The 12,727-nt window shown below is 36.5% G+C and overlaps 1 protein-coding gene across 1 annotated transcript in view; it reads right to left on the bottom strand.

Moving 5' to 3' along the window:
- The window catches only part of LUZP2 (leucine zipper protein 2), a 438,414-nt gene that overhangs the window by 108,623 nt on the left and 317,064 nt on the right, over positions 1–12,727 (bottom strand). Inside the window, 1 exon segment of the mRNA XM_024118909.3 lies at positions 6,935–6,997. Coding sequence (XP_023974677.3) covers positions 6,935–6,997 — 63 coding nt within the window.

The following is a 12,727-nucleotide window of genomic DNA, read 5'->3' as shown; positions in this document are numbered from 1 at the left end:
TAATTTCCAATTAAACTCAGCAACGTCTCCTTCTGAAAATCTGGTATCGAAACTCAAACAGTCTCGCATTCCCTACCTCAATAGGCAAGTTGATAAATTTAATTTTTGCTGACTAGGGAGCATTACGTAAATTGTTTTGAAGTGACCAAAACACAAACAACAAAAGTACGTAAGTGAAATTGAGTGGCTTACATTTTAAAATAAATGTTTAAGCTGCCCAGTAATCATATTTAGGGCAAATTAAAACAGTAATTTTCATTTTATAATTTCTCAAACAACAAAGTTCGTTACTGCTTTACTGCATGCATTATTTAGTAAATTACTGCAATGAACTGAATTATGTCTCCCTCCAAACTCGTATGTTGAAAGCCTACCCCCTAATGTGACTTTACTAGAAGATGGGGCCTATAAGGAGGTAATTAAGGTTAAATGAGGTCCTAAGGGTGGGACCCTGATATTGTAGGATTAGTGTCCTTATAAGGAGAGACATCAGTGAGCTCGCTAGTTCTCCTCTGTGTGAGGACACAGTGGGAAGGTGGCTGCTGCTAAGCAGGAAGAGGGCTCTCATTGGAAGCCAAACCCTGCCAGACTTGATCTCGGACTTTCCAGCCTCCAGACTGTGAGAAAATAAATTTCTGTTGTTTAAGCCACTGGGTCCATGGTATTTTTTTATGTCAGCCTGAGAAGACTAACATATTTATTTACCTATTCATTTATTCTTATTTCTTTAATGAGAATACCCAGTTCTCTGGGTATTCCTAAAGAAGTCTTAATTAAGCACAACATTTTTTTTTTTTCTTACTACACTGATGGGATAGTCAACTGTTATAATTTTCTTAAGAAAGTTGACCTCAGCAAGATGAAGGGCTAGGAGATTCCAACACTTTTCTCCTCCTCTCAAAAAAACCAGCAAAAATAGTAAAGGAACTATAAACTGATGAAAATATCTCAGGAAAAGCTGTAGACTACAATGAAGAAGCAGCAAAAAACACTGTAGAGCTCAAAAACTGATGATGGTTGCATAGAAAAGCATAGGAAGCATTTTACCTTCATCACTCCATCTCCCAGTCTAGAGCAGCTTAGTGCCAGGAGGGGTCCCCACAGAAGAACTTCACCGCACAGGTAAAAGGACAGCAGGAGAGCCCCTGCAGCCTCACCACTGTGGATTCCTATAGTTTTCACCAACACTGATCCTGATGATGGAGCATCTCAGAGTCTCTGCTGCTGAATCTTCTCCCCAGGGCTGGAGCTATTATTGCATGAGACCTGCCCTCAAGGGCCCCCAGTAGCCATTCTCTGGGATTGGGATGCCCCAGCATGTTGCCTCATATGAGACCAGAGCTGCCATACTGCTCTGAGATCTGCCTCGCTGGGTTCTCAGTTCCCAGCTCTGACTCATCATTTCTGGGGACCAGCTGACTGATGCTCTGAGTCCCACCCCAGGGTCCCAGGTCATAGCTCTGACCTGTTAGTGCCAGGGCTATGCTGCTGCTGGTCTGAGCCCCATTCTCTAGGTCCAACACAGCTTTAATGGACCACCACCAGGGATATGTTACTGCTCTTCTGTGACTGCCCCCTGGGGCCAAAGTTGGGACTTTGTTCCATCATCCCAAGACTGTGCTTCTACTGTACCCTGACCCCAAGCCATTGCGCACCCTATCATCCCAGGGTCCATGCTGCTGCTGTATCCTCCCTGCCTGCTCCCAATCTGAGTCACTGTGGGGAGTCCCAGAGACTCTGACTACAGTTCCCCAGAGATCTGCAGATACTTACACAATGGACACCAATGCCATTGCTGCACAAGTGTACCTGTGCCTCAGGATCCTGGTACTGTTGTAGTTCCACATGCATCTGATCCTAGGACTCTGGCTCCACTACTGCTCTGAGTGCCATCACACCAGACCAGCCAATAAGAGGGATCCCCTTGGCTAGAACATCTTCCCACAAGTGAAAAAGGAGAATAGGAGAATCTCAGCAGTCTTTGCCACTCAGGAAGTCAATAACCTTAGCCACCACCACCAACCACAGGACCTCGGCCGTCTTGAGCACAGTGGACCCCTACAGTCTGTGCTAACATTGACCTCAGCTGATGAAACTGCATGGAGACTATTCTGCTGTGCTCTTTCAGGAATAAAAGATACCCTCACAACCACATTTGGGGAAAGTCTTTCCTTACCAAAGCCAGGCCATTTGTGACAACCTAAGTAAAATAAGCCAGACAGAGAAAGAAAATATGTTGTCACTTATATGTGGAATCTTCCAAAAAAAAGGCTGATTTTATAGAAACAAAGAATTGAATGGTGGTTGCAAGGAGCAGAGAGGAGGGAAATGATGTGATGGATGTCTAAGTGTACAAATTTGCATTTTTAAGAAGAATAAGTTCTGAGGATCAAATGTATAGCATGGTGACTTTGGTTAATAATGGGGTATTTATCATTCAAAATTGCTGAGAGTAGATCTAAATCTTTCTCACTACACACACAGAAAATAGTTAACTATGTGAGGTGAGGGATATGCTAATTATTTTGATCTTGGTAATCATTCCACAATGTATTTGTACATCAAATCGTCATGCCGTACACTTTAAATATATATGATTATATTTGTCAGTTATTACTCATTCAAGTTAAAAAATCCAAACTCCAAAAATAATGTGTATTAGGTTTCAATAGCATTAAAATTTTTCAATAATTTTACTGAATTACTTTATAGTTCCATACACATTCAATAAAAACTATACTGAGATAAAAATAAGATCACATTTTTCATCAGAGCATAAATTAAAATCATCATACACATACTTTTTTAACTTTTTATTTTATATTGGAGTATAGTTGATTAAAAATGGTGTGCTAGTTTCAGGTGTACAGAAAAGTGATACAGTTATACATATACCTGGATCTATTCTTTTTCAAGTTCTTTTCCCATTTAGGTTGTTACATAATATTGAGCAGCATTCCCTGTGCTATACAGTAGGTCCTTGTTGGTTATCCATTTTAAGTACAGCAGTGTGTACATGTCAATCTCAAACTCCCTAACTATCTCTCCCCTGCCACCCTTGCCCCTGGTAATCATACATTTGTTCTCTAAGTCTGTGAGTCTATTTCTGTTTTGTAAATAAGTTCATTTGTATCACTTTTTTTAGATTCCACATATAAGTGATAACATACAATATTTGTCTTTCTCTATCTGACTTCATTCAGTATGACAATCTCTAGGTCCATCCATGTTGCTGCAAATGGCATTATTTCATTCTTTTTAATGGCTGAGTAATATTCCATTGTATATATGTGCCACATCTTCTCTATCCACATATATTTATAAGGAAAAAAGTCACTTTTGGCACACATATCATAAAATTACACTTTTAAATTTTTATGAAGAAATTATAACTAAAGAATACTTTTATGTTTTAAAAAAGTAGAATATGTATACTATATAATCTATATTAACATACATATGTTAATCACAAAGCAGATTATGCCTAATATAAAGGAACTAAACAGAAATAGAAAATATTTCAAAATATTGAGTGTGCTCCAAGTGATGGGATTTTAAGTGTTTTGTTTATTTTTTTTTGGCCTTATACATTTAGACATGTTTTGAAATTGTTCTATAGTGAGAAAATAATTCTTCTGAAATTAAAAAATAAGTATATGTAAAAGTAAAATAGAGGAGCAAAATGGAGGGTAGGTATTCCAGAGAATATCAACTCCAAATTGAATCAAGGAAGATAAAAAGTAACTCAAGTCCTGGGCAAATAACAATCCGCAGGGCCTCAATTCTTTCCTTAGTAGAGAATGTTTACTGTTGCTGGCAGCCTTCCCTAATCAAAAGCCAGCTCTCAAGCATTAATAAGGACACTGAATTTATCAATATGTCTTGCAATTGTCAGCACATTCCATTATTTTTAAGATAAATTCACGTGCTTTAGTCGCAGGCATTACTCCTTCAAAGATTATCTTCACGAAAAAACATCAAATCTATTCAAAACTGAATAGATTCTCAGGAAACCACTTTCAGGGAAATAAAATATTTTGCTACTTATCTCAGGATTCAGCAAGTTATTGCCAAAAATATTTGTGGACTCATTTTAATAGGTGCATGGATGGATTCCTGTGGTCACAGACATTAGCTTCTACTCTCTACTGCCCTGACCTATCTACTTATGTATCCATGTACATACGTATGTATGTATGTATATATTCATTCATTTATTTAACATATGTTTATACAATACCTAAAATGTGCACTGTTGACATAAAACTAAGCAAATGAGATGATATAAATGTAAGTTGTCATCAAGATGAGTGGATGAGTATATTATAGCAGAAATTTTTGGTTGCCTCTCCATTAACAATTAGATTTCTTTACTTCTAAAAAGAAGCAACCTTTCACAGTAGAAGCTGAAAACACTAAAGTCTCACTTTTGCATGGGGGCATGCCCAAGTTTGGGGAGACGTCTCAAAAAATGTTCCTCCTTTACAAAAATTATGACACTCAAGGACAAGCGTCCCCCACACACCCTTTTCTTCTTTGACTTTGTACACAGGTATATAGCTCTGTAGACACTATCACTATATAATAAGGAATCAAAGCTTAGAACAAGTCAGTTATGTGAGAATCATGATATGAAAAAGTCTGAAACACAAACAAACAAAAAACTCTGGGTCCTTGTTGACATTGTTTAGCTACTGAATAAGTTAATTTAGCCACTAAAATTGCCATGCTTCTAGATCTCTTGTTATTGGAGTCAGTAAAAATTAAACAGTGTTTTGGGGAGAGAATATGGGAAGACATCCTAATTTGTGCAACTTCATGGTCTATTCATACACAATTCACTTGATTTCATAGAAAAGTGCTCTTCTCAAAGTGGCCTAAAATAACAAGGCTTACGAATAATGTCTCATTTTTTCAAGTAATACAGATTTGCAACAAATCTTGATTTTGGTAATTTCTGAAAGTTGATAAATTACTAATCTATATTTAACAACTGTCATATTACAAAGAAGTAAATCATGGAAAATTATTGGATCTCCTCATTTTTTTCTCCTAACTTTTCTTTCTATAACTCTTCAATTTGAGAAATGAAATTCAAAAAATTTATAAAGCCTCATATGATCTTCTATCTTTACATAAATCTCCCAGCCTAATACCTAAAACTTATCAGCTCTAGGGAGCTTGGAATTATCTTACTATATTCCTGATCTAATTAAGTTAACCAAATCAGAGAACTAGACGTTTCTTTGCAAATGTGAACACACACACACACACACACACACACACACACACACACACACTGGGTTTTTTTTTTTCCAATTTCAATTATTTGTTATTGATGACTGCAAAAAGCTAAGGCCAAGCTGAATGTAAAAGTTAAGATACCCTGAGTTTAAGAGTCTCAGTACGAAAGATTGAAGGTACACAGGCAAATATCTTGGATTTTATACTTTTATCTTATCTATTTATCACATGCAATGAGCAGTGCTGAAAGTCAGTAAGCATTAATGAGAATTAATTCAAAGTTTTCTTGGTGTGCTGGAGAATATCTTGTTATAGATGAGGTTAAAGGAATGGCAGGAAGCATATTTATGAAAGACTAAATGGCAAAATGTGCCCAATTCATGACTTGCATGGAATAAGGACTTAATAGATATTGGTTTACATAACAGGAACACCTTCCCATGATTCTAAGCCAAAAATAAGTGTGTCGGAGAAGAGTGAAAAGTCATTTCTTACTGTTTTAATCAGAAAAATTAAAGGATTCTCTAACCATTAGATAACGTGAAGAATTTTCTGTACTTTAAACCTGATACTCATAGATTGGGATGATCATTGTAGTGAACAAATTTTTGAAAAATAGATATTACGCACAAAGTAATTTGCACTTATTTATTGAACAAATTATTATTCCTACTACTAAGAGCCTAACACTCTATCACTATACCACATTTGGGAATGCAGATGGAAGAATTAAAGCCACCTGCTTCTATCTCCTCTGCTCAACAGAGATAAAAGGAAATATCTCTAGCAGTTTCTTCTTGCTACTATAACAAACTACCATGAGCTAAGTGGCTTAAACAACAACACAATTTATTCTCTTTTTGTTCTGAAAGTCAGAAGTTTGAAATGAATTTTATGGAACAAAATCAAGGTGTTGAAAGGGCTGTTTTTTCTGGAGGCTATAGGGGGAAAATCCTTTACATTGTCTTTCCTCCCCCAGCTTCTGTGGTTACATAATCTTCTTTTTACTTAGGCAGTCCTGTCATACTCCTATTAAAAACTTGTGTGATTATACTAGATAACTTGGGATAATCTTCCCATCTCAAGATCCTTAACTGAATCACCTCTGCAAATTCTCCTTTGCCATAAAATATAACATTCACGGGTTCCGGGGATTAGCAAGTGGATATATTTGGGAGGCCATTAGTCAGTCAACCATAACCATAGTTTGTGATAGATGTCTACCTATACATAGGCATTGATAGTCTTATAAAGTATCAATAACCCAAATCAATCAACCATGATTAAACATGAAGACTATAATAAGAAGATTTATATAGGCATCTCTGGAAGTCAAGAATGTAAGTCACCAGTGGACCTCATCTGTGGAAACTTGTTCAGTTATATGCTCTCCTTAATGTAAATATTCTGAAAGACATTCCTCAATGTTGAATTAAAGTAATTGAAGCTTAAAAGGGACTTTAAACACTTTGGAATGAAGCCTGCCTTTGATGAAGAATGTACCTAGGAAACCATATCTGTATTTATCTCCATTAATTAAATGGGCAATAAAATGAAAACACCTTCAATTCAGTCAAATACAACTTTAATTCTTGTGAAAATCTGGAAATTAAATTTAAGCTAAATGGTATTTTAGATAGTTTAGGTATTGAGCTAGCCAGTTGGAGGGGGTAGGGTGGAAGATGCTTACCTTAAACAATAAATCTTTCTTCCCATAACGAAGCTCCTTCAGCTGGGCGTGGATTTTTTTTGACTGTAAAAAAAAAAAAAAAAAAAGATTAGTGACTTAATTTCATTTATATTTTCAAACTTGAAGATTAAAATTCTTTTAAACTGCATAAGAATGAATTTTGCAGCCAAAGAAAAAAAGAGCTCAACTCGTTTGGAAGTGAAACAGAAAAGCTTAATCTTTGCTTTGGGAGTCAGACATCCAGCTATTCTAGGCAGGAAGAGATAAACCAAAACCTGTTCAAAGGAAGCATATTGCTTAAAAGGTAATATTTTTAAAAAGTGGCTTATTGTTTCTCTCTTCAGCCTCTTCCACTCTCCCTGCCAAAAAACAAACACACACAGAATTTGAGTCACCTAAACATATCCAACAATTAAACTTTAGATGCTAAATATATCTATGGATATGTATGCCTCAGTTTTCACTGCTTATTTTCAATTACATGAATTTTTTAAAGACTAATTAATCTTATGCATAAGATTCAGTTGACAACCAACTTTAAATGTGATGTACGTACAAAGGGAAGGTAGCAAGCAAACGTGACATGAGCTGAGGGGAGTAGCTAGAATGCTAAGATGCTAAGGTGAAGAGTGTTTGCCCTTTAGAATAATGCACTTGTAAAGAGGACCATTACAAACATAAAAGTGCTTATAACAAAGAAATCTTTCCCAGGAGACATTTTGTCTACTGTTTGGAATACGTTCTGGTGAGCCACAGATGCTGATCTAGCATTCCTATTTTTCCAAAGCAGACCCAATTTCAAACATTCTAACATTATGATCTCAATTATTTGTCTTTCTACATGTAAGATTATAGGTTCTAATTCTTCAGTAGGATAAAAAGAGCACATGCAAATAGATTATCATAGTCACATGAAAATGATGTTTGAAAAAATAGTTAAGTGGGAATGCCAAATGGTTTAGTCATTTTGGGAAACTGTTTGGCAGTTTCTTATAAATACAAATTATACAGAAATTCTTTCTAGGTATCTACCTAAGAGAAATTATAATATATACATAAATGTTTACAGTATATTTATTCATAATCGTCAAAAGCTGGAAATATCCCACATGTCCATTAACTGATGAATAGTAAACAAATTATGGTACATCCATGAAATGAAATACTAAAATACGGTTAGGCATTTTTTTAAATAAATTAAGTCTGAAACGTAACAATATAGATGTATTTCAAATGTATTAGACTTTGTGAAAGAATGCAGTCACAAAAAGCTATATTTTGTATAATACCATATATATGATATTCTAGAAGAATATCATAAGAATAAGAATCATAAGAATGTCATATTCAAAAGACTAGGGACATAAATCAGGTTAGTAGTTGACGTGGACTGGGGATTGGTGGTAGAGATGATAAAATATCAAGTGGGAACTTTGGAGGTGATGAAAATATCCTCTATCCTGAACACTGATCAAACCCATTAAAGTATATATGATGAATTCTATATAAATTACATCTCAATAAAATTCTATGTAAATTATATCTCAATAAAATTTAATTTTAAAAGTTGCTGGCCATAACAGTTACATGTCAAAAGTGAAATTGAACATTCTCTAGCACCATACACAAAAGTAAACTCAAGATGAATTAAAGACATAAATGTAAGACTGGATACTATAAAACTCCTAGAGCAAAACAGGCAGGACATAAATCATTGCAAAAATTTTTTGGATCCATCTCCTAAAGCAAAGGAAACAAAAGCAAAAATAAACAAATGGGACCTAATTAAACTTAAAAGCTTTTGCACAGCAAAGGTAACCATCCACAAACCGATAAGACAACCTATTGAATGGGAGAAGATATTTGTGAATGATATGACTGATAAGGGGTTAATATCCAACATATACAAATAGCTCATACAACTCAACATCAAACAACAACAACCTTGTTAAAAAATGGGCAGAAGACTAATGAGAATCTATTGTATAGCACAGGGAACTCTACTCAATGCTCTGTGGTGACCTAATGGGAAGGAAATCTAAAAAAGCAGGGATATGTGTATAACTGATTCACTTTGCTGTAGTGCAGAAAATAACACAACATTGTGAAGCAACTATACTCCAATAAAAATTTTTTTTAAAAAGGGCAGAAGAACTGAATAGACCCTTTTCCAAAGAGGAAATGCAGATGGCCAACAGGCACATGAAAATATGCTCAACACTGCTAATCATCAAGGACATGCAAATCAAAACCAGAGATATCACCTCACACCTGTCCGAATGTCCATCATCAAAAAGTCTACAAACAACAAATGTCGGCAAGGATGTGGAGAAAAGAGAACCCTAGTACACTGTTGCTGGTATTTTAAGTTGGTGCAGCTACTATGGAAAACAATGTGGTGCTTACTCAAACAACTAAAAATAGAACAACCATATGACCCAGCAATCCCACTGTTGGGTATATATTTGAAGAAAATAAAAATACTAATTCAAAAAGATACATGCACTCCAATGTTCATAGCAGAGTTACTTCAATAGCCAAGATATGGAAGCAACTTAAGTGTCCATCAACAGATGAATAGATAAAAAGAATGTGGTATAAATATAAACAATGAAACATTATTTGACCACAAAAAAGAATTAAATTTTGCCATTTGCAATATGGTGGATGGACCTAGAGGGTATTATGCTTAGTGAAATAAGTCAGACAGAGTAAGACAAATACTCTATGTTATCACTTATATGTGGAATCTAAAAAACAAAACAAATAAATCTAAATAAAAAAACAGAAACAGACTCATAGATATAGAGAACAAACTAGCGGTTACCAATGGGGAGGAGGAGGTAGGGAAGGCCAAGACAGGTGTATGGGATTAAGAGTTACCAACTACCATGCATAAAATAAATAAGTAACAAGGATATATTGTACAGAACAGGAAAATATAGCCATTATTTTGTAATAATTTTAAATAGAGTATAATCTATAAAAATATTGAATCCCTACGTTGCACACCTGAAACTAATATAATATTGGAAATCAACTATACCTCAATAAAAAACAAAAGAGGAGAGTAGAATAAATCAAGTACACCTTCAGTTTAGATGTAGGATTTAATACAGTCTTAATTTCTTGGCTATTGAACTTAGCATTAAAAAATTCTATCCTGTAATGAAATGGTTGCCAGACTTTAATGTGCATGAGAATCATCTGGAGGGCTTCTTAAAACACAGAATAAGTCAGTGAAACTATTCTATACGATACTGTAAGGGTGGTTATATGTTTCATGTTTGTCAAACTCTACAGAAGGTAAACAACTAAGAATGAAACCTAAACTCAACTAAGGACTCTGGGTGATAATGATGTGTCAATGCAGTTTCATGGATTATAGCAGATTTACCACTCTGGTGGAGGATGCTGCTAATGGGGGGGCTGTGTGGGGGTAGGGAGTACCTGGGAGCTCTCCGAACTTTCTGCTCAACTTTGCTGTGAAACTAAAGCTTCTCTAAAAAAAAAAAAATCTATTTAAAAAACAAAAAATAGAGGAGGAGCTTCAAGATGGCGGAAGAGTAAGACGCGGAGATCACCTTCTTCCCCACAAATACATCAGAAATACAACTACATGTGGAACTGCTCCTATAAAACACCTACGGAACGCGGACAGACCTCAGACCTCCCAAAAGGCAAGAAACTCCCCACATACCTGGGTAGGGCAAAAGAAAAATGAAAAAACAGAGACAAAAGAATAGGGATGGGACCTGCACCTCTGGGAGGGAGCTGTGCAGGAGGAAAGTTTTCCATACACTAGGCTCGCCCTGCATCCGTACCCCTCCCTCCCCCCGGCCTGAGTGAGCCAGAGCCCCCGAATCAGCTGATCCTTTAACCCCGTCCTGTCTGAGTGAAGAACAGACGCCCTTAGGCAACCTACACGCAGAGGCGGGGCCAAATCCAAAGCTGACCCCAGGAGCTGTGCGAACAAAGAAGAGAAAGGGAAATTTCTCCCAGCAGCCTCAGGAGCAGCAGATTAAATCTCCACAATCAACTTGATGTAAACTGCATTGTGGAATACCTGAATAGACAACAAATCATCCCAAATTGAGGAGGTGGACTTTGGGAGCAATGATATATATATATATATTTTTTCCCTTTCTCTCTTTTTGGGAGTGTGTATGTGTATGCTTCTGTGTGTGATTTTGTCTGTATAGCTTTGCTTTTACCATTTGTCCTAGGGTTCTGTCTGTTTATATTGTACAGAACAGGAAAATATAGCCATTATTTTGTAATAATTTTAAATAGAGTATAATCTATAAAAATATTGAATCCCTACGTTGCACACCTGAAACTAATATAATATTGGAAATCAACTATACCTCAATAAAAAACAAAAGAGGAGAGTAGAATAAATCAAGTACACCTTCAGTTTAGATGTAGGATTTAATACAGTCTTAATTTCTTGGCTATTGAACTTAGCATTAAAAAATTCTATCCTGTAATGAAATGGTTGCCAGACTTTAATGTGCATGAGAATCATCTGGAGGGCTTCTTAAAACACAGAATAAGTCAGTGAAACTATTCTATACGATACTGTAAGGGTGGTTATATGTTTCATGTTTGTCAAACTCTACAGAAGGTAAACAACTAAGAATGAAACCTAAACTCAACTAAGGACTCTGGGTGATAATGATGTGTCAATGCAGTTTCATGGATTATAGCAGATTTACCACTCTGGTGGAGGATGCTGCTAATGGGGGGGCTGTGTGGGGGTAGGGAGTACCTGGGAGCTCTCCGAACTTTCTGCTCAACTTTGCTGTGAAACTAAAGCTTCTCTAAAAAAAAAAAAAATCTATTTAAAAAACAAAAAATAGAGGAGGAGCTTCAAGATGGCGGAAGAGTAAGACGCGGAGATCACCTTCTTCCCCACAAATACATCAGAAATACAACTACATGTGGAACTGCTCCTATAAAACACCTACGGAACGCGGACAGACCTCAGACCTCCCAAAAGGCAAGAAACTCCCCACATACCTGGGTAGGGCAAAAGAAAAATGAAAAAACAGAGACAAAAGAATAGGGATGGGACCTGCACCTCTGGGAGGGAGCTGTGCAGGAGGAAAGTTTTCCATACACTAGGCTCGCCCTGCATCCGTACCCCTCCCTCCCCCCGGCCTGAGTGAGCCAGAGCCCCCGAATCAGCTGATCCTTTAACCCCGTCCTGTCTGAGTGAAGAACAGACGCCCTTAGGCAACCTACACGCAGAGGCGGGGCCAAATCCAAAGCTGACCCCAGGAGCTGTGCGAACAAAGAAGAGAAAGGGAAATTTCTCCCAGCAGCCTCAGGAGCAGCAGATTAAATCTCCACAATCAACTTGATGTAAACTGCATTGTGGAATACCTGAATAGACAACAAATCATCCCAAATTGAGGAGGTGGACTTTGGGAGCAATGATATATATATATATATTTTTTCCCTTTCTCTCTTTTTGGGAGTGTGTATGTGTATGCTTCTGTGTGTGATTTTGTCTGTATAGCTTTGCTTTTACCATTTGTCCTAGGGTTCTGTCTGTTTTTTTTTGTTTTGTTTCTTTAGTATAGTTTTTAGCACTTGTTATCACTGGTGGATTTGTTTTTTGGTTTGGCTGCTCTCTTCTTTCTTTCTTTTTTCTTATTACTTTTATATCTTTTATTTTTAATAATATATTTTTAATTTTTATTTATTTATTTATTTATTGTGCGGTACGCTGCCCTCTCACTGTTGTGGCCTCTCCCATTGAGGAAAACAGGCTCTGGACACGCAGGC

The sequence above is a fragment of the Physeter macrocephalus genome, chromosome 16 (assembly GCF_002837175.3).
Source record: "Physeter macrocephalus isolate SW-GA chromosome 16, ASM283717v5, whole genome shotgun sequence".
Classification (NCBI taxonomy): Eukaryota; Metazoa; Chordata; class Mammalia; order Artiodactyla; family Physeteridae; genus Physeter; species Physeter macrocephalus.
The sequence above is the reverse complement of the archived record's forward strand: the minus strand, read 5'-3'. Positions and strand labels throughout refer to the sequence as shown.